Source organism: Aphanomyces astaci, assembly GCF_000520075.1.
Source record: "Aphanomyces astaci strain APO3 unplaced genomic scaffold supercont1.59, whole genome shotgun sequence".
Taxonomy (NCBI): domain Eukaryota; phylum Oomycota; class Saprolegniomycetes; order Saprolegniales; family Verrucalvaceae; genus Aphanomyces; species Aphanomyces astaci.
In genome coordinates this window covers 86,937-108,263 of record NW_009798322.1, presented here as the reverse complement: position 1 = coordinate 108,263, position 21,327 = coordinate 86,937, and the positions used below count along the sequence as shown (strand labels likewise).

Sequence of the window (21,327 nt, the reverse complement as noted above, 5' to 3'; positions counted from 1 at the left end):
TTATAATAAATTGTTATAACAATATAGCATATTTTAATTAGAATTCGAACGTTTATACTACAGTAGTTTGTAGGATTACAGTATACTCCTGGAGTACTATGTTCATTGTTATAACAAAGTTCCACGGACGCTTTAGGCGACGAAAGGCATGAGGGTGGCGCGGCCGAGGCGGGCGGTGAAGGAACCTTTGTTCGCGTCAGTGATGTGGAACTCGAGCTCGATCTCTTGGAACGCGGCAACATAGTTGCATTGGACGAAGCCCAGCCTAAGAAGGCATCACGGCAACACATCACGAAAGTCGAGGAGTAAGAAGTCGTACTTGCGAAAGAGGCCCAAGGAAGGTTCGTTGGTTTCGTTGATCTTGCAGTAGAACCGATGGACATGCAGATGGGTGACAGCATACGACATCATGAGCAGCACGGCTTCGCGGCCGACGCCTTTACCACGATACCTGGCTTCCGCCACCATGATGTCGATCTCGCAATTCGCTGTGTCTTCGTCGTCGTTGAAGAACAGATTCACATCACCAGCCATCTCGTCTTCCGTTTCAGTATCGGTTGTGGCAAACACGATGAACGTCGCCTTGGTCGGATCCTCTCGCCATGTGACCTGCATCTGTTGCTCTTCCTCGAGGGATAGCGGCTCCGACGCTGTCATCTCAAGCAGGAACGGGTCCTTCATCCAATCGTGGTACTTGAGGACATGATGCGCCGCGTACGGTACCAGGCGTACGAGGTCTCCCTGGATCTTCATGTCCAATCGCATGTTCGACCGTGATGGCGCGCGCGCAATTCCACCTTGATATGTTATCCGTATAAAAGCCAACATTATCCGTATGATTGCAATTCTCTACAATCTATCTGTACATGCATCCAAGCAGTCCACATGCGGCGGCCACGCAGACACCACCAGCGGAATGTGTCCAAAGAAGAAGCGGGGCGTTTGATTGTAGAAGAAGGAGGGCGGAAGATGTGCTGCTAGTTGTCGTCGAACATGGATGGGTGCAACCCCATACAGTGCTCTTCGTCGTTGTCACCAAGCATCCTCGATTGATCAAGCGTTTCCGAGGTACATCCTTTGTGATGTCACGTGATTGGGATGGCAATGCATGTAACCATGATCATGTGCATCGTGCAGGTGGGATTCCCAACTCATTGCGTCGAGCGTGGTGGGTGTCGATGGCAACGTCGACCCATGCAGGTGACATGATGTCGCTGCTAAACCACCACACCCCGAGCATTCTGCCCTTTCTTGGCACCACGGGTCTGGACGGAATCATCTTGCGCGACCTGGACCGCACGTTTCCATCTGAACCTCTGTTCGCAACGGGTCAAGGTCCCGCCCTTCTCGCGAATGTGCTCAAGGCCGTGTCCGTGCACGTGCCCGACGTCGGGTATTGCCAAGGCATGAACTTCATCGCCGCCAAGCTCTTGTTGCTATGGACATGTCCTTCCATCAACGATACACCTCCATCCTCCTCCAAGTCTTCGTCATCCGTGGATCAAGATGCTTTCCACGTCCTGTCCTTTGTTGTCCGCCGCCACGCCGCGCTATGGTCCCCAGGCATGGCAGGGTACGTATGTCCTTCATATACAGTATGTATTCGTCGTTCAATTTTTTAAATATATATATATATATTTGTAATTTCATTGTAAAGAAATATTATATATATATATACAAAAGTGATTTATTTATATCTATTTTTAAAATATTTTACAACTAATTCGTCCAAAATATCAGGTTGCGCAAGTGCATCTATGCCTTGCATAAACTCATATCCGTTCACTTGCCTCGCTTGCACGGTCACCTCCACCGCATTGGGATGCACCCTGGGTACTTTGCCACGCAGGTATATATATATATATATATATATCAATAATATATCTATCAATGGGCATTTTTCACCAGTTATATCGGTCCATATTCTCAACAATATGCATATATTGCGTGATTGGTCTCTTGCGTGGTAGTGGCTAGCGACGCTATTTGCCCGCGCCTTGCCGCTGCCGACGTTTGCACATGTATGGGACCGCTTCCTTGTGGACGGCATGAAGATGCTGCTTCGCGTGGCGCTGCTGCTCTTGTCTTGGATGGAGCCATCTCTTCTCCATGCCTCCGACATGCATGAAGCCAGCATGCTTCTCTCTCGGCCGCCCAAACTTGCACCATCATCATCGAACGGCGGGTGTGTGCGCTCGGCCATGTCGTTCAAGGTCACCAGGTCGACGCTAATCCAGTTGGAGGATCAGCGCCAGTCCGAGTTGGTAGCTCGGTGGATATCAACACATCCTCTTACTATGGCATCAAGACGAATGAAACATGATGACGACGACGACGATGACGCCGTGTTCTACCCAGAAGTGGACAATCCATGGATTACGAACAAGCCTAGCCTCGATATGGACCAGTTGTGCCGCGATGTGGTCGGGTTGGATGCCGCGGTCGCGTCGGATGTCGCCGTGTTTCGACGGAAAATCGAACAAGTGCATCGCGCGGCGGACGCAGCCGTCGTCGCCTACATGTGTGCCGCGGCCATGTTTACAGAAGCCAGTTACGATTTGGAGGAGATGGTTGACCTATCATTGGAAAATGAACAAGATATAGACGACGAAGATGGGTTGCCGCGACTTCCGTGGTATCGACGGGTGTTTGCATGCGTGGATTCGACGATAATGGGCGCAAGAGACCGTAGTGGGAGATCGTTCCGTCATGTCCAGCTTGACGAGTCCAACGAGTTACACCAGAGTCGTTGGAGAAGGACCAGAGGGATGGCCGAGTATGCGAGGCGGCGGCGGCAGTTGATGGAAGCGCAAGTGGACATGGATGAACTGCATGCGTTCAAGACCAAAGTAACCGAACAGTTCTTGACCGTGCTGGACAAGAGCGAGCGGGAAAAGACGGCCGTGCTGCGACGCCATCTCGGGGACGACACGAGTATGATGTAGTCTGTACTAGTTTGTACTGTACTACCGTATGTGGCGTTGATCTGCACGATGAAATATATAGTAGTAGAACCTGAATAATATCATAAGAATAAGTCGTATACGATGAAATATAGTACGGGAGTAGAACCTGAATAATATCATAAGAATAAGTAGTAGTATACTATTATTCACGCCCAAATTGGTTTGTATTGAAAAATGTATGCTCCTATGAAGTAGTATACATATACCTCAGAAATTTCTGTAAATATTGGCAAATTCACAGCGTTGTTTTGCTAAATTATTGAAGAATTTCGACTCAGTTTTTTTGCCTTTCCCGCCCCAATTTGAGTGCCGCAGTCAAGAAGCATGGTGGCGCGCGTTCTCCCGTCTCGTCGCAGCTCCAACAAGGAACCAAAGGAGGTATTGACGCCGATGATGTCCCGTATCCTTCTCATGGCGTTCCTAGTTTCTCCAAGACACCATGGTCCGTACGTTGACGGCGCTCCAAAAGAAGGACGTATTCGACTTGTTCTCGCATCCCGTCGACACTCGCGCAGTACGTTCTTCCCATCATCCAGAGTATATGCCTTATGTCGCTATGGGGACAGGTACCAGACTACCTGGACAAAATCTCCACGCCCATGGACTTTTCCACCATTCAAGAGGTACACATACTTCAAGCATCGATCATCTCTCGGACGACCACATCTGTAGAAACTCTCGCGCCGGGAGTATGCGTCCTTCGACGAATTCAAGATCGACATTGTCGTTGTGTTCAACAACGCGCAGAACTACAACATGGAGCACACGGTGTACTTCCGCCAGGCGACCACACTCGCGCAGGTGGCCAACGTGCTGTTCCTGGACGCCGACATGGCGTTGGCCGCACACAAGCGGCAGCACCGCGCTTCCTCATCGACCTCCGCGGTGAAATCGACATATCAAATGGACCACCGCGACCATGTGCGTCATCAACATGATGATGTGGATGCTTCGACTACCCCGGACACGGAAATGGAGATGCATCCACCAACGTTCGACCTCGGCATCTTCGTTCCTCCTCCACCACCCGCAGAATCGTCCGAACCCATCCATCATCAAGACGACGACGACTACTTGGCCGACAGCGAAGACGAAGCGGAGGTCGTCGAAGAAGCGTTCCGTGACGTGGTACGTCCTTGATCTTGTTGCATGCGTCATGACTACTTATGTTGAGCTTACAATCGTCGGTATGGATGTAGTGTACACAGGACTTGGACGGGTACCACACGGACGACAGCTATGTCTTTGATGGTACGAAGAACATGAAGAATCACTAGTACTTTCGCACTTCAGTAACGAATTGATTCCTCCCCTTGTAGCGATCATCCATGACCCCCACCCAGACACACCGCCACCGCCTATGATCCTTCCTCAGCAACAACCTGCTGATCTACATGATGAGAACGTGTCCGACATCGACTCGGATGACGACTCGTCGCTCAGCGGTATGCATGTCCATTGTTCCCTTCTACGTTCACACTCGTTTTGTCAATCGTATCCAGATGGGATTGAGTTCATGCACGACTATCATGCTTCACCAGCTCCTCCTACCTTATCGACTGGTCGTGTTGCTGTTCATGTGACGACAGCACCGCCGACTCTCCCGCCGCCTTCCAACCTCGACAAGGAAAACGTCGTCTCAACCACAAAGGAGGTACAGCCTACTCCCGTCCTTCCTCCATGTGTTTCCGATGACATTTCATGATGTTAGACCCGCCGTCAGGATACGTCGTCGGCGTGGATCCCTCGCAAGCGACTCGGCATGGACATGAACCACACCATGTCGCAACCTGCAAAGCGTCCTGCTGCTTCCTCTTCCAAGAAGACACCGTACAAGAGCATCTTTGGCCTGCCACAGCCGCCGCCTCGAGCGCGGCAAGCGCTCATGGACACGTTCGTCGTGCATCCTGCTGCAGAATGACAAAGCTCGTTGTTTTGGCGCGCTTTTGAAACGACTATTTAATTTAATATCTTGTAATTTGTATCGAACTCGTTTCCGACCACAATTTAAAAAGTACGCGGGAAAGGTATGCGGTTATCCGGATAATTTTGTCCCAGCGACTCGAAGGGTGCACAGTGTGGAATTGGCGGCATTTGACACAAGCGACGCAGCATCATGGCCTACGTGACCCTCACCAACATCACCGTGCTGGACAACCCCACGGCATTCACCAACCCGTTCCAGTTCGAAGTAACGTTCGAATGCGCGCATCCGCTAGAAGACGACTTGGAATGGAAGATCACATACGTCGGCAGCGCCGAGGACGAAAGCCGGGACCAAGTGCTGGAAGAAGTGCTTGTGGGGCCAGTCCCTGTAGGTACCAACAAGTTTGTGTTCCAGTCTGAGCCCCCGGACTCGTCGATCATCCCCGAAGAAGACAAGGTCGGCGTCACGGTCGTGCTAGTCACGTGTTCATACAAGTCGCGCGAGTTTGTCCGCGTGGGGTACTACGTGAACAACGACTACACAGATCCATTCTTGCTAGAAAACCCGCCCGCCATCGTCGACATCCACAAGTTGCAGCGCAACATTTTGGCAGACAAACCACGTGTCACGCGGTTCCCCATTGACTGGGCGCCTGGCGCCACAGGTGCACCCGCCACAGCCGAGTTCGACGAAAACATGAACGCGTCCGACCTGAACGAGATGGACATGCTCAACGAAGAAGAGTTAATAAAGGCAGCCGCGCAACTGGACAGCCTCCATCCGGACATTGTGATCGAGCCTGAAGTGGACGACGACGACGGGATGGACGAAGGCGAAGAAGACATCGACATGGACGTCAACGAAGAAGGCGACGATGACGACGACGACGTGGACTCGGGCATCGAGTTCGAAGAAGACTTATAAATTTATCGACTTAATTGTACCCCATATCATCCCCATCCTTGTCCTCGTCATGACGCATCCCATCAAAGCAGCGCAAAAACAATTAATACAATTTGTGCCATACTATCAAAACTAATCGATATGTATTGTAATATCAACCACAATATATTCCATATTTGATATTTATTTGTTTAAATAAGCGATTGTATGCTTCAGAGCTCCATTTGATATTTATTTGACATTTGATATTTATTTGACATTTGATATTTATTTGATTATATCAGCGATTGTATGCCTCAGAGCTCCATTTGATATTTATTTTACCGTTACGGTATTAAACTATTTTGCCGCGATTCGAGAAAAATCCCGTGACATTCACACTAATTCCAGTTTATCAACCCTTTTATCGAAGGCGGTAGGACAGCGTTTCGTCGAGGGTGGACGCGCCGTCGAAATGCACCGAGATGTCAATGTCAAGGTCGCGGGGATTCGTCGCATTAGGCGCGCACGTGAGGGTGCCCTCGATGACGTCGCCAGGGAAGCATGTGAGCGCATGAGACAGGTAGAACACGGTCTGCTTCCAGTGGGTGTACTTGGCGCGAGGTCCCGTCGAGAACGAGATGGGCTTGTGGCAGTGGGTGAAGGCACAGTCGAAGTACGCGACAAACGCGTGGCAGAAGTCTTGCCGCGCCACCACAAGTGAGAACGGCGACGAGAACGCCAGGTCTTCTTTCGTCACAGTCGCCAAGTCGATGTCCTAAGGGCGTATAAACGAAGGTCAAGTGGTGATGGGGGGAGTAGTGGAGAGGAGGTGGAGTATATAGTACGAGGATGGGCGTGGCATTGGACATGATCGCATCGCCGTCGACCGTGTCCACCAACGGCTCGAGCATCGCGATCTTCTTGATGCAGCTCATGTCGAACCCGTACACGTTGTCCCAGACTACAACATGATCCATCACGAACGAGAAGGAAGGCGAGTATTTGCCATACAGTCGATCTTTTCAGATTTGTATTGGCCGTCTTCGATGGCGGCTAGAAACAGCACGGCTTTGTCGGGGAACAGCAGACCGCCGGGAGCGAGCCACTTGTCGCGGGCGTACAGGACCGTGTCGAGCATTGACTCGTAGAGAAGGAAATACCCCATCCACTCGGAGATGATGATGTCGACATGGGGCACCGGCAGCTCCATCTCCTCGACCTTGGCTTTGATCAGCGTGATGCGGTCGCTGAACCCGTTGTCCGCGATGATCTGCTTTGCTTGCGTGATGATACCCGAGCAGTCTACACCATAGACATGCGCGGCCCCTGCTTTCGCGGCAAACATGCTCAGGATGCCGGTGCCGCACCCGACGTCGAGGACGATCTTGCCCTTGAACAGGTGCGCGTTCTGCATGATCGCGTTCATGTACGTCTTGGTGCGCACCGAGTCCTTGAGCATCTCTTCGTGGATGCCAAAGTGCGAGTACGAGTCAAAATAGTAGTCCTTGCTGGTCATGCCCTCCACGGACGTCGTGGTTGCCGCGGCGGCGGCCGCTTGCTTCTTCTCTCGATTCTCAGGCATGTTTTTTAAAATACAGATCTCCAACCAATCGCCAACCCTTCAACAAGCGATACTGAAGCCAAGATAAAATTTGTGTACCCGCCCATGGGTGGATATTAGAACCTTCGACGGCGCGCGCTTTTGTGGCCGACCATTGACCCGCTTCTGTAAGATCGCGGAAGGCGCGGCGAAACAGACACGCCTGCGGGGCGACGGACCACAGACGTCCCTCACATGCTTGATGCGCGATGACCTTCACGCATGGGGACCTACCTACCTGCATCATCCGAACCACACTCCATCGGAAATGGTGGGGCTCGGAGAAGCAGCACACATACCAGGTGCCTACCGGTAGTCATGCCAACAGGCAGTCCTGGGTGTATTTGTATTGCATGTTTCCTTAGCTACTTGTGCGTTCGACGAAGACCTATGCCGTGATCTTACCAGCGTCCTGGCAATCCCACAATTCTTTCCTGTGTTCCTTGTTGGAAGCCTGTCTGCTGTGATTCGGGACATTCAAGGTGAAGCAACATCCAAGCGGGGGGCAGGAGCGACGAGTGATTCTCCAGTGCGTAGGGTGCATTGGATTATGGTTTTATCGTCCACAGCCTCCGAGGCCTAAACCCAACTTTCAAAGCAGTAATGACACCGCTTACAAGGCACCGCGGTTGCCCGTCTTCTTGCCGCCCTTGGGGCCAGCGTTCTTGATGACTTGCTTCTTTTGGCCAGCAGGGGCCGCGACCTTCTTGGTCTTGGCTTGGTCCTTGGCTTCCCTGTGATGCAATCACCATATATATCAGCACACGTAGTCATCAAATCCATGACGAGGTGGCGTACTTCAAGGCAGCATCACGGGCCGCAGCGCGGAGTTGGGGCTTTTGGTTGCGCTTCTTCTTGAGCTCGTCCACGGAGACACCGACGATGGCACGTTGGATCTTGGTGGTCTTGCGAGCGCGGCGACGGGTAGATTCTTCCACCTGTAGTACACACGCAACTCGCATCAGCATGTTCCGCCACCACATGGGGCAAAGGGGAGGCACGTACACGAAGTTTCTTGTTCATGCGGCGCCAGCTCAGGGTCCAGTGGATCTTGGCGGGCTTCTTGCGTTGCAAGAAGAGAGACTTGCACTTGGAGTTCAACAACGTGTACGCGTTGCCGTCCTTGCGGACAAGACGGATGCCGTGGCCGGGGTAGATGCGGCTTTCGCTGAACGCGCAGGTTTCGGTCCTAGAGATCATCACCACCGCCCCCCGTCAATAACTCATCCAGACACGCATCAACGTAGCGGCCATCATCGTACTTGATCACCATGATTTAGTCTTGAGGTAGCTGTGGAATTAAAGCCAAATACTCAATATATGCACGGCGGCCAAGTCGCCAAACACCAGTCTTTTCGGGGCAGCTTTTGGTTGGCTCTGGTCGAGGAGGGGAAAATCAACCAATCCGAGGCCAGGAAATCAAACTACTTGGGGATTGTATTGATCTTGCAATTCGAAATAATACACCACCCTCGAAAAAGGTTTGGTGAGGACTTGAGGTTTACAACACTAAATTAAGGTCTCCCAATTAGTGTGAGCCTGCATTATCGCTATTTCTAATAATCGCCGAGGTTGGCAAAGTAGCTCAGGTACAGGAACAAGCCGACGAACACCAGCAAGTACATGTACCACGAAGGTGGCAGGCCGGAAATGACGAACACAGAGTAGTCGGCAGATGCAGACATGAGCGACAAGTCGTCGATAAAGTCCAGCGGGTCGCGGGTAGCGTCCCTACACACATCAATCAGCCTCATCCAGCAAGTATGAATCGTAGGTAGTACGCGGCAAAAGGAAAGAACGCAAGGCCCGTGGACGGCAAAAAGTGTGCGGCGAAGGTCTTGAGGTGGGCCAATGTATCGACGCGGTGGATAAGCACTTGTCCGTCGCTGGACCCAGTTGCAACGTACTTGGCACTACATGCATCCATCCGTGAATGTCCTCAATCTACAGAGACGAGTCCACCAACCTCACGGCTAAGGAGCACACGATGGTGTCTTTGACTGCAATGGATGTCAGTTCCTCGATCGTGCCCTTCCCTTGATCGTCCACGACACAAGACCACTTGGTCAAGTACGACGACCCCCGCGCCGGCGTCTGCACGGTCACGATTTCGTCGTCGTCATCGTCGTCCTTCTTTGACGCATGCAGAGGAAATCGCCGCGGCACAAACGCGCATCCTCGGTAGATGAAATTGCCCTTGTTGGTAGGTTTGTCGGGCTTTTGGACGTCCAATTCCCCCGCCAACCCCAACGTCGCCGCCTTCTTCCATGTCGACTCGACGCGAGTCCACACAATGCACTGTCCATCCTTGGCACAGGATACCACCTGCACCACAGACGAAAATCAAAAATAGAAAGAAAAATGAGAAAAAAAGATCCCAAAAAGTATCCAATAAAAACACTCGAATCGTTCCATTTTCCATTTTTCGACAATTTGAAACGTACTTTGGTGCCAGAAGCATGCCACGACAGACCGTTGATGCATCCGTTGTGGCCGTTCAGGAGGACGGGAGCGGACACTTTGAACGATTTGCGGTACTTGTTGTCCACGTCGACCTCCGACTTGGATGGGGGAATCGTGAGGGTCCACAGACGGACCACGCCATCTTCACCACCAGTAGCGATGGTCCCGCCATCTGGACTGAACTTGACTGCGTTCTACACAGGACGACGTCAGTGTGTGATGGAGAAACGTTAGACAGTACCTGGTAGCTATCAGTGGCTGCAAAGTCCGTTTGGAACGCGACCACGAAACTCGCTGTGGGTGTAGCGCCGCTTGTGACGCGATAAATGGCCGTCTTACTCCCCATGGTCAGCGCAATCAGACCTCCCTAGATATGTACATACAGTATAGGTCACGTTGTCATGTGAAGGACACCAGTTCGTGTACCTTGCTACCGATGGCAACGCCAGACACCAAATCATCCACAGTGTCAATGATGAGATACGGAGCTAACGACGGCGGTGCTCTGGACGTCAGCTTTGGAGGCGGCACGCGAGCCAACGTCTACACGAACCACGTGACGGATCTCATACGCAGGATGATAGATCGAACCACACAGTTCTTGATTCCGGACTTCACCGCACCGCCACCTCCCGCGATAGCAACAAACGGCTTTCCTTGTGCATCTCGTTTCCAGTCGATGCCGAAGATGGGGTACTTGATGCTATGTATCTTGCCTTGCACCTGCATGATGATTCTCTCTCGACGTCGCCTTTGCAAATATGTGTCTTTACACTGTACCAATAAACAACAGGTGATCGTTTACAGAATGAATGTCGTTTTGGACTTTTGCGTTTTTTATCCGGATAAACTGTAAGATCGGATAGACTACCGGTTATTTGATTACATACCGGGTATATACCGAATAATTCAATTAACGTTATATCGAAACGTCACATGTTGTTTTGAACAGGGCATGCGGATGCAGAGTCGAATTGCTACATGCCAAGCAAAGGTCGAAGTCGAAGCACGTTCTACGCATGAAGGCCATGAAGCGATGTCGTAGGGGGCCATATGTACGTACCCACAGGAGAACCGTGCACCGGCAATGTCTGACCCACATTCGTCGCTGCATCCCATCCGTCAGCAACGAAAGAACGGGTCGAATGGAACTGACAGGAAGTTACCAGTGAAAAGAGTCGATCGAAGGAGGGGCGCCTTCTTCTGTCGCCACATCGTCCAGGTGGCATCCATCAAAGCAGTAGCGATTCGGGGGATGGACGTGCATCGGCGATGACAGCACCGACGCGTTTCCGTCCAGGGCAGCCATGAAATACTCCACAATCACATCGCACGGTCCGAGGCATTCAATGTCAAAGCCCCGGAACCCTAGCTTTCCCTTGGGTGTCACCGATTCCATGTTGATCAAGACTTGCGGAACCGCGTTCAAGTACACGGGGATGTCCGCCACAGGCGACACTTGCAACGACGTTCCCATCACGAGCACCAAGTCTGCCTACATACATACCATCATCCGTGATCGATAATCGTACATGCCAGGTTGCCGTACTTGAGTTCGATCGACGGGAAGGGCATGCCGCGTGGCATCGTGCAAGGCTTCGCCAAAGAACGTAATGTCTGGCTTGAGAATCCCATCGTTGCATTGCGGACATTTTGGAATGTGGTCCTTGGAACCTTTGCAGCGTTGCAGTGCAGTGGTCGTGTCCAGTGCATAGCTACAAATAAAATATTTATATATATATATTTCTTAAATAAATATATTAGTTTTGTTAAAAAAATATATCTTTTTTTCTTCCAAAAAAAATCAATTTATTTTAGAATCTAGAAAAAAAAAAAAGATGCATCTCGTCAAACCAATGTATTGACCATGATATTGAAGACAGCGAGTACCCGCAGGACATGCAAGAAGAGGTGGTAAGCGTGCCATGGCATTGAATGACATTGGTGACGCCCGCAGCGGCCTCGAGTCCGTCGACGTTCTGCGAGTACACGCGAAGCAGTTGATGCTGGTCTTGCAAGCGCCGCAGGAACCGATGGGTCAACGAAGGCGTGAACGACTTGCCTAGGAAGAGATGGTTCACGTAGAGTAATGGAGGATGAACATAGATGTACCATTGAAGAACGCGGCGGCAAATCGATAGAACGGGATGGGATTCGACCGGAAAAAGTCCATGTCGAAGAGCGATTCGGGGTCGGGTAGCTGGACATGAATGAGGAGGTAGAATAACAGAGAGATAACATGTGTGCCTTACATCAAGCGCCATGTCTTTCACCATGGCATATATCCCATCCTTTGATCGGAAATCTGGAATTCCACACGACACACTGATCCCTGCACCTACGACGACCACGATGCGTTTGGCTTCCTTTAACGCTTGCACAGCATTGTCGAGCGACGTGAGTTGAGGACGAGGTAGCGCTTCCTTGGCGTCCGATGCGATGCACTACACATATCCATTGTGGGCGTTAAAGTTACTTTGAACCTACGAGTGTCGGCTTACAGCGCAGCATCGATGGGACGGTGCGGTTGGGGTCAACTTTATGGCACATGACATGTGGAACCTGCATCAAGGTTCGTATGAGAGCTCAAACACGCAATGACACATGATCACCTCACCTATTTGGACAGGTTGAGCATGTATAGAGCTTGCTGGCTGTCTGGGATGCTGCTGCGCACAGGTAACAGCCTGAAGCTTTCTTCTTGGCCTGCTTCTTGCCGAGCTTCTCATCATCATCTCCATCCATGTCTGGAACTGCTTGGCCCGTGTGTAGGACGGCGTAGTTCACGTCCTTTCGCTTCGCTCCACGAGCATGTTGCGCGCGCAGGCTCATGTTGCTGTGTAGTATTCGATGTTACAGGTTCCTGAATCGAGAATGTTGTTTGAAAGTATTCGATTGCACAGGTATTATTTGACAATGTTGATCCCGTCACTGGGGGAAAAACCTTTCAAAAATGAATGCTTGCCGGTTGTAATACTACTGTAATTATACTTCCGACGCCACATTTATACAGTACAGTACTACTGTACTTTACGCCACCAAGGGAAATTATCCTTTCGACGCCACATTTATACTTTACGCCACCAAGGGAAAGGACATGGCCACGAGCAACCCCGTCGAGCGACTTCCCGACCCGAACCTCAAGGTGCGTGATGGTGTGCATGCATGTAGTTGCCATCGTGGACGATGATGATGAAGTGACGAGTGTTCTCATGATGCGTGAATGGATAGGTGACCTTCAGCCCGCATCCGACGACGTCGCGCGGCAGTCCCACCGTGCTAGGCGTGCACCCCAAGGAACCCAAAATCGTGTACTGCACCGGAAAACTCGTGGTCGTGCGTGACTTGGTGAACCCCGTCGAGTGCTTCCTGTACAAGGGCCACAACGACGCTACGACGGTTGCGAAATTTTCCCCCAATGGGTACTGGGTCGCGTCCGCCGATATCGCCGGCCGAGTCCGCGTTTGGTATGATGACTATCCTCTCTGTGTATGATGCACTCACGCATGAGTTAGGTCGTACGATAACCCCGAGCATACCCTCAAAGTAGAAGTGCCCGTTTTCGCTGGCGAAGTGAAGGACTTGCAATGGGACCCCGACAGCAAGCGCATCGTTGCCGTGGGAGATGGCCGCACCGTGTCGTCACGGGTAACTATATGTCCTTTGCTGTGTTTTGAACTATTGTGATGCTGATGGGCCATGCCGTGTGTAGGTGTTTATGTGGGATACTGGCAACAGCATTGGTGAAATCGTCGGCCACACGAAGCGCATCATGAGCGTGGACTACAAGCCGACTCGTCCGTTCCGCATCTTGACGGCGTCAGAGGACTCGACCGTCCGTGCGTTCGAAGGCCCGCCATTCAAGTTCAAGCACTCGATTCCTGCGCACTCGAACTTTGCCAACTGCGTCCGCTATTCGCCCGACGGCGTCCATGCCGTGAGTGTCGGCTCCGACAAGGGCATGGTGCTATACGACGCCAAGACGAGCGAAAAGCTCGCGTCGTTCCCCGTCGTACGTTCGTTCCATCTCTCCACCTCTGTTCGTAACACGGTTGCGTAACGTAGGAGCACACCGTGTCCATCTACTCGGTGGCGTGGAGTCCCGACAGCAAGCAACTCTTGACCGCGTCCGGCGACAAGACGGTCAAGCTGTGGGACGTGGCGTCCTTGTCGGTGGTGACCACGTTCACGTTTGGCTCCGGTGCGATCGAAGACATGCAAGTGTCGGTCGTATGGGTTGGCGACTTTCTCGTGTCCTTGTCGCTCTCTGGCGACCTCAACTACCTCGACTTGTCCCACCCGGACAAGCCACTTCGGTACGTTGTCCTTGATTGCATGCTCCTTCCATCTAAGATGTCCATGTAGAGTGGTGCAAGGCCATCAAGTGAGCCTCCAAGCGCTCGCTGTAGACACGGACACGGGCGCGCTCGTCACGGGAAGCTACGACGGCGCCGTCGTGTCGTGGCACGCGTCCATCGGGCGTCGGTTCACGGGCGCCGCCCACACGGCCAAGGTCACGTCCATCGACGTACATCGCGGCATCGTGGCCAGCGGCGGATGGGACGACGTCGTGCGCTTTGGGTCGCTCGTTGACGCTTCGTACTCTGGCAGCGTCGGCCTCAACGGCGCCCAGCCGTCGGACGTGGCGCTCGCGACGCACGCGCCGTCCGGCACCGTGTTGTGTGTGGTGGCGACCAACAAAGGCGTCAAGTTGCTCGTGAACGGCGCGCTCGCGTTCGAAACGTCCGCCACGGCCGCATGGACCCCCACGAGCGTGGCGATTACGTCGTCTGGGGTATTGTCCTTTTATGAATTCAACATATTGTGGACTTTTGTTTCTTTGCCAAATCTATCGATCGATTCGTTGTACTGACTGTTGTATGTAAAACAAAGTGGTCCTGTGGTGTTTGAAATCACACGAATTGAAGTCACACACTAATTCGATGTCGACGAATTAGTGTAATTCTCCATGTCGCTCATGTTTAGAATATATGTGCAACCCACTTGGCCGGCCAGCGTTTGATTTTGTTTTTTTTATTGTTTTTTGATCGTTTGTCTCGCTCTTGGGTTAATATATCTTGTGTTTTTCCGCATATATAGGAACAAGTGGCGGTGGGCGGTGACGAAGACCGTCGTGTGCATTTGTTTGACGTGGTGGGGAATGGAGACGAGTGGTCGTTGGTGGAGCGAGACGGCGCCGCGTTTGCGCACAACGGGTCGGTCACCAGTCTCGAATATTCGCCGGATGGGACCCTGCTGGCGGCGGGCGATGCCGCGCGGGAGGTGCGCGTATGGGACGTAGCCCAAGGCATCCCCCGCGTAGGGGGCCAGTGGGTCCACCACACTACGCGCGTGACGAGCGTCGCGTGGAACCCCAGCGGCACCCACGTGGCGTCGGGCGCGTCGGACGAGCACATTTTCGTGTGGAACGTGCAGCAACCGTCCAACCGCCACAAGTTTGAAAACGCCCACCGCGACGGCGTCATGGCCGTCAAGTTTGTCGCCGACGACCAGCTCGTGTCGGTTGGAAACGATGCCGCCGTGCATACGTGGCAAGTGCCCTCGGTGTAGAGATAGATGTACACGTTCGTCCTGACGAGTGTACACTAGTCGAGATTGATTGCCCGAAGAAGAATCAAAACATTGCTTTTCTTAGTGTTGATTGAGAAGTGTTAAGGGACGAACTGGACGTCGCGCAAGCGTTGCAGGATCGCACGTTCGACGTACGCGCCGAGTTCCATATCGTCCTCGGGCAAGTTACAGCTCACAAACACTTGCTTGCCAGTACGCAGCACAAGGCGCTGGGCCATTTGCTGCTCGGTGTCGTCGGCCCCGCCACCAAGTAATGACGATGCTAGGGGCAATGGATCGTACCGAGTCTTCACCGCCGTGGACATTGACCTACGAAGCAGGTGATATCGCGTGGAAGCGCATCGCTACATGTAAGGACGTACCCCATACACACGGGCGTTTCGTCCAGCCCCACCCACACAAAGCACGCATGAGCAAGCAACCAAATCTACATGTCGAAGCTAAGCAAGGGACAGCCTGTGTCATCGAGACAAGTGTGTTGCCTACCTGGACACTGAAGTGCTGATCCACAAACTCGCCCTTGAACTCAATGATCTGCGTGCTGGGTTTGCTTGACACAGCCAGGTTCTCCATCTGCGATTCCACGCCCGCCGCCGCCATGCTTAGGAGTTGAATTTTGATATTCTGGATGTTCCTCGAGTACTACATAGTACTACGTAAAATCCAAGGATTTGATTGGATGAAACACAAATATATTACTTTCCAATTCTAAGGCATTACTTCGAAGTACTTTTATTAAGCAGGTTTTATTGGTTGATTAAATGTATCTAATGGCGAATCACATAACGACATCACAAAATATATTTTAACCAATCCAATCGAGGAAACCTGGTTCCATGATATTTCCCGTTTTAGCATCGATCGTACCGATGGACATTTCTGCCGCGAATGTCCGCGCTCAATGGGGTGGGGGTGGCAGTGGTAGCTCGCTGCAGGGAAGCAACTTAACAAAATCACTCTCAGATGCAACGTCCTCGTTCTCGTCATGGGGACACTCCTTGATGAAGAACATCCCAACGGCGTTGACGCCATCGTCCTCCGATGCTGAAACCGCCTCGCTGACAGCTGATGACGACACGGATTTGGAACATGGCGCGTCGCCGTCCGCCTCGTCGGTAGGAATGCTTTCCTTATGGAGCAATATCAAGAGCAAGAGCCAGACGGCCTTGTCTCCCGCCCAACTCGACAACGTCAAGTCGTATCCCCAACGCTTCCGGTCGTTTGTGCTGCTTCTGCTCCTCGCCGGACTCTTCTTCGGCATGGCGTCGCTGTTTCTGCCGCTCCTGCTGCTTCGACCGTCCAAATTCGCCCTCAGTTTTTCCTTTGGCAGCATCTCATGCTTGTCAGCGGTCGCGGCTTTGCGTGGATGGAAGTCCTACTGCACATCGCTGCTGCAAGCCGAGCACATCCTGCTCACGACGCTGTATCTCATCTCCCTTGGCGCCACGCTATACTCGTGTCTGGTCATGGGGAGCTACCTGTACGTGCTTGTCAGCGCGGGGGTGCAGTTGGTGACGTTGGGATACTTCCTCGTGTCGGCGTTTCCTGGCGGGGTTGCCGCGTTCAACAGTAAGCGACTCGTGATTTTCGTTCCATGCAGATAGATCGATTGCTCATGTGTATCGTGTTGTAGCGCTTGGAAAGGTCCTCATGAAGACAGCAAAGGGCATCTCGAAAGCATGTGCCAAGTTGATGCAATCGACGTGAAATTTAAGATGATTAATAATGCAGTAGTTAACGTTACTTTAGATTTAAAGCAACGTTACTTTAGATTTGCAATAAGAATTTTTATACTGACACTACAAATGACAGTACTATTCATTTGTAACATTGTATTTTTTATCGTATAACGTATGAACATTTATAATACATTTCGACAGTATGTACTACTTCGATGTAGTACTACTACGTAATACTTGTATAATACTATTAATAGTAGTACGAAGTTACTACAGTCGAAGGTAAGTTTTGTTTTAGAACCAACATGTTTTTGAGGTAAAATTTAGACAAAATGTCGTAAAATAATGTTGTCGAAAACAGGTGCATTTTCGAGAAGCGTTGTTTGACGATGAACGGTGGCGGCGGCGGGGTGCGTGGGACTGACCCGACCGAGGATCATGCGCACGAATACTCACGATGCACTTGTGTTATGATGTAGAGATCCATGGAGCAGATGCAAGCAGAGCAGATGCGCAAGAAGTACGTGAAGGCCGCCTCGTTGCATCATTTCAACGCTCCTGTTGTCGATCACGCATGCTGCCACCTTTGTGTAGGGAAAACGACGAGATGAAGAAGCAAATCATCTCCAGCATCATGACGCCCGAGGCCAAAGAGCGTTGTACGTAGTCGTGACCTCGCTCAACCCCTTCCCTCATGTAATGTTTAGTGTCGCGCATTGCGATTGTCAAGCCCGACAAGGCGGCGGCACTGGAAGACACGATCATCCAGATGGCACAGCGCGGTCAACTGCCTGGTCAGATCGATGAAGCCAAGTTCATCGAGTTGTTGAGTCGCACGGGCGCCGCGGAGGATCAACAGCGCACCAAGGTCACGATCCAGCGAAGGACCTATTTTTCGGACGAGGAAGACGCCGACGACGACGACGACTTTTAGATGTTTCTTAATGCGATAACTTCCTTTTTAACCCCGTTTGTAAATGTACAGCGTAGCAGGCCCCCAGCTCTCCTGCATCTTGCACTTGGACACGAGCGCGACCGCGGCGACAGCATCTTGGGTGTCCAGCACGAGCGGCTTGGTGGCGGTGACGACGACGCCGCCCTTCTTGACCGTCGCGATCGCATGCTTGGACACGGCAAGCATGAGTCGCTCGTCAAAACACGTCGAGTTGCAAAAGATAAAGTCGGCGCTCGGCCAGTCCATGGCCGTTGCATCTCCGTGGTGGATAACGATCCGCGTCCGCTTTTTGAGCGCGGACAGCTTGGCGTCCTTCTTCTCGCGATGCCACGTCGTCGCGACATCCGCCGCCACTTGCGCGAGTCCGTCGAGGATCTCGACCCCAACGCACTCGTCAAAGTCGTGCAGTAGCGCCGCGGCAAACACGGGGCGGCCGCTGCCGCATCCGATGTCGAGGAACACCCCGCCCGGCTTGGTCAACACGTCATGATGTTTCTACATGGTGATGATGACGGAAGAATATGGAAAATGGAAGGCGAGAATGAATGTGTACGAGAATGGACGTGAATACGGTGCGAAAGTGGCGAAAGTCGATCTCGCCGTACACTAGAGTTGACGACAGGTACCCGTTGGTGCGCCGCTCGTCCTGCCGACGACTGGCATGAGATGCAGGAAGAGAGACGAATATGTGATGGATGTGTACCCGGGAGATCTGCTTGGCGACTTGCATGGGGTACTCCTTGTACAACATGTCGAAGAAGCGCTGCATCGGGTCGTCCTCGCTGTCGCCGCCATTGTCACTCGGGTCATTCAGCGTTAACATGGACACCCCAAGCGTAGACTCGTCTTCGTCGTCAGACGACGCATCGTCATCAATGCCGTCAGTATCCTTTGGAACAGGGCTCTCCATGCTAGTTGTGATATGTTCGTGTGATTCGCGCAGTGTGGCTGCGAGTTGTTTGGAAGTTGAGCCACCCCAAGCTCCAACCCTCCATTGTCGAAGGTAGTGTTACCAGCAGGTGAAACCGCCGACATGTGCATGTATTGCTGGTACTGTAGGCAGATAAATAGGTCCCATCTTACTCTCCACGGAGCTCCACGGACGCGTCCTCCATACCCAGTGCCATTACACCCTGCTGTATGCCGCCGCCAGATATGTATGTATGTACCTCACGGCCGCTCGTGGTGTGATGGTGACCTTGGGTCCATTATCCGGATGAATTTGACTATCCGGGCAACGACGTTGGATTGTAGTTTAATACATCTGAATACGAACTCCAAGTGTAATATAAAAAAAGGTCGGTGCTGACGTCATCGGCAAAGTGGCGATTTTTCTTGTTTGAATTGCCCCAATTAGCAAATCGCATTTTCCCAGCGCAATCAATGGCTGACATCGAAGTTGACACGTCCGTGCAAGTTGCCGCGGCACCGGCGGCGCCTGTCAAGGTGGCGGTTGCCTTCGTGCCCAAGCCCGACAAGGCTGCTCATGAAGCCGAATTGGCTGCCTTGGAAGTGTTGAAGAAGAAGGCCCAAGACCGCACGAACGCCATCCGCGCCGAACTGGACGCGATTCAATCGGGACGGTCGGGGTTCTCGGAAAAGATCGCGGAAGCCAAGGTGTTGTACCTTGAACTGAAGGAGAAGAAGGAACATGCGTACACAAGCAAGACCCAGCTCAAGGTGAACTTGGACAAGGCGATCGCCGCCAAGACCGCGCACCGCGAGTCGCAAAAGTCCGTGCGCGACCAGGTGAGCTACAAGAGCGTGGAAGACGTAGACAAGCGCATCGCCGAGTTGCAGCACGATCAGAACACGAAGAGCATGTCGCTGACGGCGGAGAAGAACCTTCTCAAGGAGATCGAAAACCTCAAGGCGGCCAAGAAGGTGCTTGCCAAGGCGTCCGCCGACAAAGACAACGGCGCCAAGTTCGACGTGTCCATCGACGACATCCGCGCCGCCATGAAGGCCAAGAGCGAGGAAATCACCGCCGTGACGGAAGCGTTCAACGCGCAAAAGGCCATCTTGGACGCATTGCGAGACGAAAGCAACGCCGGCGGCCGCGGCGACTACCCCAAGCTCATCGAAGAACGCAAGGCACTCAAGCTCGAAATCGACGACATCTTCACGCAGATCAAGGCCCGTCGCCAGAAGTTCAAGGAGGACAACGACGCGTACTTCCAGGGCATCCGCGCCAAGCGCGAAGCGCAAAAGGCCGCGCGCGAAGCCGAAGAAGCCGCCATCAAAGCCGAGTTTGACGCCAAATTGGCCGCGTACGAAACCGAACTGGCCAAGATTCACCCGTTCCAGGACGAACAGGACTTGTGCCACTCGCTGGTCGTGTACCTGGAGAAGACGTACAGCAAGGACCTCCATGCTGCCGCCACCGCCACATCCTCGACATCCGCCGAGTCCAAGGTCGTGTCGTTGGAATTGGACGGTCTGCAGCCGCTCAAGCGCGCGGACGAGGAGTTTTTCGTCGGCAAGAAAGGCAAGGGCAAGAAGTTTGCGAACGCCGCTAGTACTACTAATAGTAAGAAGGACACCAAGGTGGTACTTCCCCTAGCACAACTGCAGTCGTTCTCGACGGTGGGCCTGACCCCGCCCGCGGTCGTGTCGGCCGTCGCGGCTTCGATCGCCGCCATCAAGGCCAAGAAGGAATGGTTTGCCGCCCAAACCGACCGGCAACATGCCAAACCGGCGGCAGCGGCGGCGCCCACGAAGGAACAGGCGGCCGCGTCCCCCGCCAAGAAGAACGCCAAGTTCAACGCCGCTGACCAAGGCGCGTTCCCGTCGCTGTCTGGCAATGCTGCCACCGTCGCCCCCGAAGCGACGTGGGACCGCCTCGCGCCGTCGGCGCCGGCCGTGTCGTACGAGTACAACTACGAAGATGCGCCAGTCGACGGAGAAGAATAACGTGGGAATGACGACATAAGCAAGCAGCACCCACGTTGTTTGGTTGGTAGGAACGCACTACAGACAGTAGGACGAGAAGCAGAATGAAGGAGGACGCAAGTAGTTGGGATATATAACTAGCATATATGACCACTGGGCAACATGTCATTTCGTCAGACGCAGGATGCATACATACATAGGGTCCGTGAGACAACGTTGCGCACACTTCCTGCAACAAACGATGTCACAGATCCACAGAAACCTGATGAAATAATAATACTATCGAGTAGTATTATAGTACTTTACACTGTCAGTAGCTTTGATACGATTGCACCATGCAGATTCGTGGTGAACTTGTTTCGAAATCT

The 21,327-nt window shown here is 52.5% G+C and overlaps 14 protein-coding genes across 20 annotated transcripts; 7 read left to right on the top strand and 7 right to left on the bottom strand.

The window, feature by feature from the left end:
- Positions 1-26: 26 nt before the first annotated feature.
- Positions 27-886, bottom strand: H257_14582 (hypothetical protein). The gene is made up of 2 exons (XM_009842446.1): positions 320-886; positions 27-265 (listed from the first exon to the last, which is right to left on the bottom strand). The coding sequence occupies exons 1-2, from the start codon at positions 826-828 to the stop codon at positions 133-135; spliced, it is 642 nt and encodes a 213-aa protein (XP_009840748.1). The 5' UTR covers positions 829-886; the 3' UTR covers positions 27-132.
- On the top strand, positions 809-3,049 carry H257_14581 (hypothetical protein). Its single transcript, XM_009842445.1, has 4 exons — positions 809-1,068; positions 1,138-1,573; positions 1,741-1,849; positions 1,971-3,049. Exons 1-4 carry the CDS (start codon positions 867-869, stop codon positions 2,943-2,945), a joined length of 1,722 nt encoding a protein of 573 aa, XP_009840747.1. The 5' UTR covers positions 809-866; the 3' UTR covers positions 2,946-3,049.
- A 213-nt stretch (positions 3,050-3,262) lies between these two features.
- H257_14580 lies at positions 3,263-4,955 on the top strand. Of its 2 annotated transcripts, XM_009842444.1 has the most exons (8): positions 3,263-3,344; positions 3,391-3,480; positions 3,533-3,589; positions 3,639-4,094; positions 4,166-4,217; positions 4,286-4,411; positions 4,469-4,620; positions 4,678-4,955. In XM_009842444.1, the coding sequence occupies exons 1-8, from the start codon at positions 3,291-3,293 to the stop codon at positions 4,885-4,887; spliced, it is 1,197 nt and encodes a 398-aa protein (XP_009840746.1). In that variant the 5' UTR covers positions 3,263-3,290; the 3' UTR covers positions 4,888-4,955. The 2 variants fall into 2 exon arrangements, with proteins under 2 accessions (XP_009840746.1, XP_009840745.1); XM_009842443.1 differs by lacking the exons at positions 3,263-3,344; positions 3,391-3,480; positions 3,533-3,589 and having other exon boundaries at positions 3,617-4,094.
- Positions 4,956-5,048: 93 nt separating this feature from the next.
- On the top strand, positions 5,049-5,929 carry H257_14579 (hypothetical protein). Its single transcript, XM_009842442.1, has one exon. It carries the CDS (start codon positions 5,083-5,085, stop codon positions 5,815-5,817), a length of 735 nt encoding a protein of 244 aa, XP_009840744.1. The 5' UTR covers positions 5,049-5,082; the 3' UTR covers positions 5,818-5,929.
- Positions 5,930-6,079: 150 nt separating this feature from the next.
- Positions 6,080-7,381, bottom strand: H257_14578 (hypothetical protein). Its single transcript, XM_009842441.1, has 3 exons — positions 6,790-7,381; positions 6,624-6,739; positions 6,080-6,553 (listed from the first exon to the last, which is right to left on the bottom strand). The coding sequence occupies exons 1-3, from the start codon at positions 7,358-7,360 to the stop codon at positions 6,200-6,202; spliced, it is 1,041 nt and encodes a 346-aa protein (XP_009840743.1). The 5' UTR covers positions 7,361-7,381; the 3' UTR covers positions 6,080-6,199.
- Positions 7,382-7,859: 478 nt separating this feature from the next.
- On the bottom strand, positions 7,860-8,754 carry H257_14577 (hypothetical protein). The gene is made up of 4 exons (XM_009842440.1): positions 8,641-8,754; positions 8,384-8,567; positions 8,177-8,316; positions 7,860-8,112 (listed from the first exon to the last, which is right to left on the bottom strand). The coding sequence occupies exons 1-4, from the start codon at positions 8,649-8,651 to the stop codon at positions 7,992-7,994; spliced, it is 456 nt and encodes a 151-aa protein (XP_009840742.1). The 5' UTR covers positions 8,652-8,754; the 3' UTR covers positions 7,860-7,991.
- Positions 8,755-8,872: 118 nt separating this feature from the next.
- H257_14576 (hypothetical protein) lies at positions 8,873-10,634 on the bottom strand. Of its 4 annotated transcripts, XM_009842438.1 has the most exons (7): positions 10,433-10,634; positions 10,268-10,384; positions 10,083-10,208; positions 9,823-10,035; positions 9,345-9,703; positions 9,160-9,291; positions 8,873-9,109 (listed from the first exon to the last, which is right to left on the bottom strand). In XM_009842438.1, the coding sequence occupies exons 1-7, from the start codon at positions 10,568-10,570 to the stop codon at positions 8,935-8,937; spliced, it is 1,260 nt and encodes a 419-aa protein (XP_009840740.1). In that variant the 5' UTR covers positions 10,571-10,634; the 3' UTR covers positions 8,873-8,934. The 4 variants fall into 4 exon arrangements, with proteins under 4 accessions (XP_009840740.1, XP_009840739.1, XP_009840738.1 ...); XM_009842437.1 differs by having other exon boundaries at positions 9,160-9,703; XM_009842436.1 differs by having other exon boundaries at positions 8,873-9,291.
- Positions 10,635-10,713: 79 nt separating this feature from the next.
- H257_14575 (hypothetical protein) lies at positions 10,714-12,705 on the bottom strand. Of its 3 annotated transcripts, XM_009842434.1 has the most exons (9): positions 12,459-12,689; positions 12,343-12,403; positions 12,094-12,285; positions 11,954-12,041; positions 11,732-11,903; positions 11,391-11,556; positions 11,008-11,336; positions 10,905-10,949; positions 10,714-10,854 (listed from the first exon to the last, which is right to left on the bottom strand). In XM_009842434.1, exons 1-9 carry the CDS (start codon positions 12,671-12,673, stop codon positions 10,761-10,763), a joined length of 1,362 nt encoding a protein of 453 aa, XP_009840736.1. In that variant the 5' UTR covers positions 12,674-12,689; the 3' UTR covers positions 10,714-10,760. The 3 variants fall into 3 exon arrangements, with proteins under 3 accessions (XP_009840736.1, XP_009840737.1, XP_009840735.1); XM_009842435.1 differs by having other exon boundaries at positions 10,905-11,336; positions 12,459-12,705; XM_009842433.1 differs by having other exon boundaries at positions 10,714-11,336; positions 12,459-12,705.
- Positions 12,706-12,864: 159 nt separating this feature from the next.
- H257_14574 (hypothetical protein) lies at positions 12,865-15,508 on the top strand. The gene is made up of 7 exons (XM_009842432.1): positions 12,865-12,986; positions 13,073-13,308; positions 13,357-13,489; positions 13,554-13,853; positions 13,907-14,157; positions 14,207-14,636; positions 14,942-15,508. Exons 1-7 carry the CDS (start codon positions 12,939-12,941, stop codon positions 15,410-15,412), a joined length of 1,869 nt encoding a protein of 622 aa, XP_009840734.1. The 5' UTR covers positions 12,865-12,938; the 3' UTR covers positions 15,413-15,508.
- On the bottom strand, positions 15,485-16,059 carry H257_14573 (hypothetical protein). The gene is made up of 3 exons (XM_009842431.1): positions 15,920-16,059; positions 15,796-15,860; positions 15,485-15,742 (listed from the first exon to the last, which is right to left on the bottom strand). Exons 1-3 carry the CDS (start codon positions 16,031-16,033, stop codon positions 15,514-15,516), a joined length of 408 nt encoding a protein of 135 aa, XP_009840733.1. The 5' UTR covers positions 16,034-16,059; the 3' UTR covers positions 15,485-15,513.
- Positions 16,060-16,235: 176 nt separating this feature from the next.
- Positions 16,236-17,223, top strand: H257_14572 (hypothetical protein). The gene is made up of 2 exons (XM_009842430.1): positions 16,236-17,002; positions 17,067-17,223. The coding sequence occupies exons 1-2, from the start codon at positions 16,270-16,272 to the stop codon at positions 17,138-17,140; spliced, it is 807 nt and encodes a 268-aa protein (XP_009840732.1). The 5' UTR covers positions 16,236-16,269; the 3' UTR covers positions 17,141-17,223.
- A 265-nt stretch (positions 17,224-17,488) lies between these two features.
- H257_14571 (hypothetical protein) lies at positions 17,489-18,082 on the top strand. The gene is made up of 4 exons (XM_009842429.1): positions 17,489-17,522; positions 17,592-17,632; positions 17,707-17,771; positions 17,820-18,082. The coding sequence occupies exons 1-4, from the start codon at positions 17,502-17,504 to the stop codon at positions 18,044-18,046; spliced, it is 354 nt and encodes a 117-aa protein (XP_009840731.1). The 5' UTR covers positions 17,489-17,501; the 3' UTR covers positions 18,047-18,082.
- On the bottom strand, positions 17,772-19,071 carry H257_14570 (hypothetical protein). The gene is made up of 3 exons (XM_009842428.1): positions 18,771-19,071; positions 18,621-18,713; positions 17,772-18,562 (listed from the first exon to the last, which is right to left on the bottom strand). The coding sequence occupies exons 1-3, from the start codon at positions 18,975-18,977 to the stop codon at positions 18,074-18,076; spliced, it is 789 nt and encodes a 262-aa protein (XP_009840730.1). The 5' UTR covers positions 18,978-19,071; the 3' UTR covers positions 17,772-18,073.
- A 353-nt stretch (positions 19,072-19,424) lies between these two features.
- H257_14569 (hypothetical protein) lies at positions 19,425-21,136 on the top strand. The gene has a single exon (XM_009842427.1). The coding sequence runs from the start codon at positions 19,451-19,453 to the stop codon at positions 20,978-20,980; it is 1,530 nt and encodes a 509-aa protein (XP_009840729.1). The 5' UTR covers positions 19,425-19,450; the 3' UTR covers positions 20,981-21,136.
- The last annotated feature ends 191 nt before the right edge of the window (positions 21,137-21,327 follow it).

Coding starts and splice junctions, on each gene's coding strand:
- H257_14582 (XM_009842446.1), bottom strand. CDS start 828: ATGTTGGCTTTTATACGGATAACATATCAAGGTGGAATTGCGCGCGCG. Junction 266..319: donor TCCTTGGGCCTCTTTCGCAA/GTACGACTTCTT, acceptor ATGCCTTCTTAG/GCTGGGCTTCGTCCAATGCA.
- H257_14581 (XM_009842445.1), top strand. CDS start 867: ATGCATCCAAGCAGTCCACATGCGGCGGCCACGCAGACACCACCAGCG. Junction 1,574..1,740: donor TGGTCCCCAGGCATGGCAGG/GTACGTATGTCC, acceptor CCAAAATATCAG/GTTGCGCAAGTGCATCTATG. Junction 1,850..1,970: donor CTGGGTACTTTGCCACGCAG/GTATATATATAT, acceptor CTTGCGTGGTAG/TGGCTAGCGACGCTATTTGC.
- H257_14580 (XM_009842444.1), top strand. CDS start 3,291: ATGGTGGCGCGCGTTCTCCCGTCTCGTCGCAGCTCCAACAAGGAACCA. Junction 3,481..3,532: donor ATCCCGTCGACACTCGCGCA/GTACGTTCTTCC, acceptor CTATGGGGACAG/GTACCAGACTACCTGGACAA. Junction 4,621..4,677: donor TCGTCTCAACCACAAAGGAG/GTACAGCCTACT, acceptor TCATGATGTTAG/ACCCGCCGTCAGGATACGTC.
- H257_14579 (XM_009842442.1), top strand. CDS start 5,083: ATGGCCTACGTGACCCTCACCAACATCACCGTGCTGGACAACCCCACG.
- H257_14578 (XM_009842441.1), bottom strand. CDS start 7,360: ATGCCTGAGAATCGAGAGAAGAAGCAAGCGGCCGCCGCCGCGGCAACC. Junction 6,740..6,789: donor CAAATCTGAAAAGATCGACT/GTATGGCAAATA, acceptor ATCATGTTGTAG/TCTGGGACAACGTGTACGGG. Junction 6,554..6,623: donor CCAATGCCACGCCCATCCTC/GTACTATATACT, acceptor ATACGCCCTTAG/GACATCGACTTGGCGACTGT.
- H257_14577 (XM_009842440.1), bottom strand. Junction 8,317..8,383: donor GCATGAACAAGAAACTTCGT/GTACGTGCCTCC, acceptor TGTGTACTACAG/GTGGAAGAATCTACCCGTCG. Junction 8,113..8,176: donor GCCCGTGATGCTGCCTTGAA/GTACGCCACCTC, acceptor ATTGCATCACAG/GGAAGCCAAGGACCAAGCCA.
- H257_14576 (XM_009842438.1), bottom strand. CDS start 10,570: ATGCAGGTGCAAGGCAAGATACATAGCATCAAGTACCCCATCTTCGGC. Junction 10,036..10,082: donor CAGCCACTGATAGCTACCAG/GTACTGTCTAAC, acceptor CGTCCTGTGTAG/AACGCAGTCAAGTTCAGTCC. Junction 9,704..9,822: donor GGCATGCTTCTGGCACCAAA/GTACGTTTCAAA, acceptor TCTGTGGTGCAG/GTGGTATCCTGTGCCAAGGA.
- H257_14575 (XM_009842434.1), bottom strand. CDS start 12,673: ATGAGCCTGCGCGCGCAACATGCTCGTGGAGCGAAGCGAAAGGACGTG. Junction 11,904..11,953: donor TGCCGCCGCGTTCTTCAATG/GTACATCTATGT, acceptor ATCTCTTCCTAG/GCAAGTCGTTCACGCCTTCG. Junction 10,855..10,904: donor GGTGCACGGTTCTCCTGTGG/GTACGTACATAT, acceptor CTTCATGCGTAG/AACGTGCTTCGACTTCGACC.
- H257_14574 (XM_009842432.1), top strand. CDS start 12,939: ATGGCCACGAGCAACCCCGTCGAGCGACTTCCCGACCCGAACCTCAAG. Junction 13,309..13,356: donor GCCGGCCGAGTCCGCGTTTG/GTATGATGACTA, acceptor CGCATGAGTTAG/GTCGTACGATAACCCCGAGC. Junction 13,490..13,553: donor GCCGCACCGTGTCGTCACGG/GTAACTATATGT, acceptor TGCCGTGTGTAG/GTGTTTATGTGGGATACTGG.
- H257_14573 (XM_009842431.1), bottom strand. CDS start 16,033: ATGGCGGCGGCGGGCGTGGAATCGCAGATGGAGAACCTGGCTGTGTCA. Junction 15,861..15,919: donor ATCAGCACTTCAGTGTCCAG/GTAGGCAACACA, acceptor TTCGACATGTAG/ATTTGGTTGCTTGCTCATGC. Junction 15,743..15,795: donor GAAACGCCCGTGTGTATGGG/GTACGTCCTTAC, acceptor CCTGCTTCGTAG/GTCAATGTCCACGGCGGTGA.
- H257_14572 (XM_009842430.1), top strand. CDS start 16,270: ATGATATTTCCCGTTTTAGCATCGATCGTACCGATGGACATTTCTGCC. Junction 17,003..17,066: donor CGGGGTTGCCGCGTTCAACA/GTAAGCGACTCG, acceptor ATCGTGTTGTAG/CGCTTGGAAAGGTCCTCATG.
- H257_14571 (XM_009842429.1), top strand. CDS start 17,502: ATGAACGGTGGCGGCGGCGGG. Junction 17,523..17,591: donor TGAACGGTGGCGGCGGCGGG/GTGCGTGGGACT, acceptor GTTATGATGTAG/AGATCCATGGAGCAGATGCA. Junction 17,772..17,819: donor GCCCGAGGCCAAAGAGCGTT/GTACGTAGTCGT, acceptor TGTAATGTTTAG/TGTCGCGCATTGCGATTGTC.
- H257_14570 (XM_009842428.1), bottom strand. CDS start 18,977: ATGGAGAGCCCTGTTCCAAAGGATACTGACGGCATTGATGACGATGCG. Junction 18,714..18,770: donor TCGCCAAGCAGATCTCCCGG/GTACACATCCAT, acceptor AGTCGTCGGCAG/GACGAGCGGCGCACCAACGG. Junction 18,563..18,620: donor CCGTATTCACGTCCATTCTC/GTACACATTCAT, acceptor ATCACCATGTAG/AAACATCATGACGTGTTGAC.
- H257_14569 (XM_009842427.1), top strand. CDS start 19,451: ATGGCTGACATCGAAGTTGACACGTCCGTGCAAGTTGCCGCGGCACCG.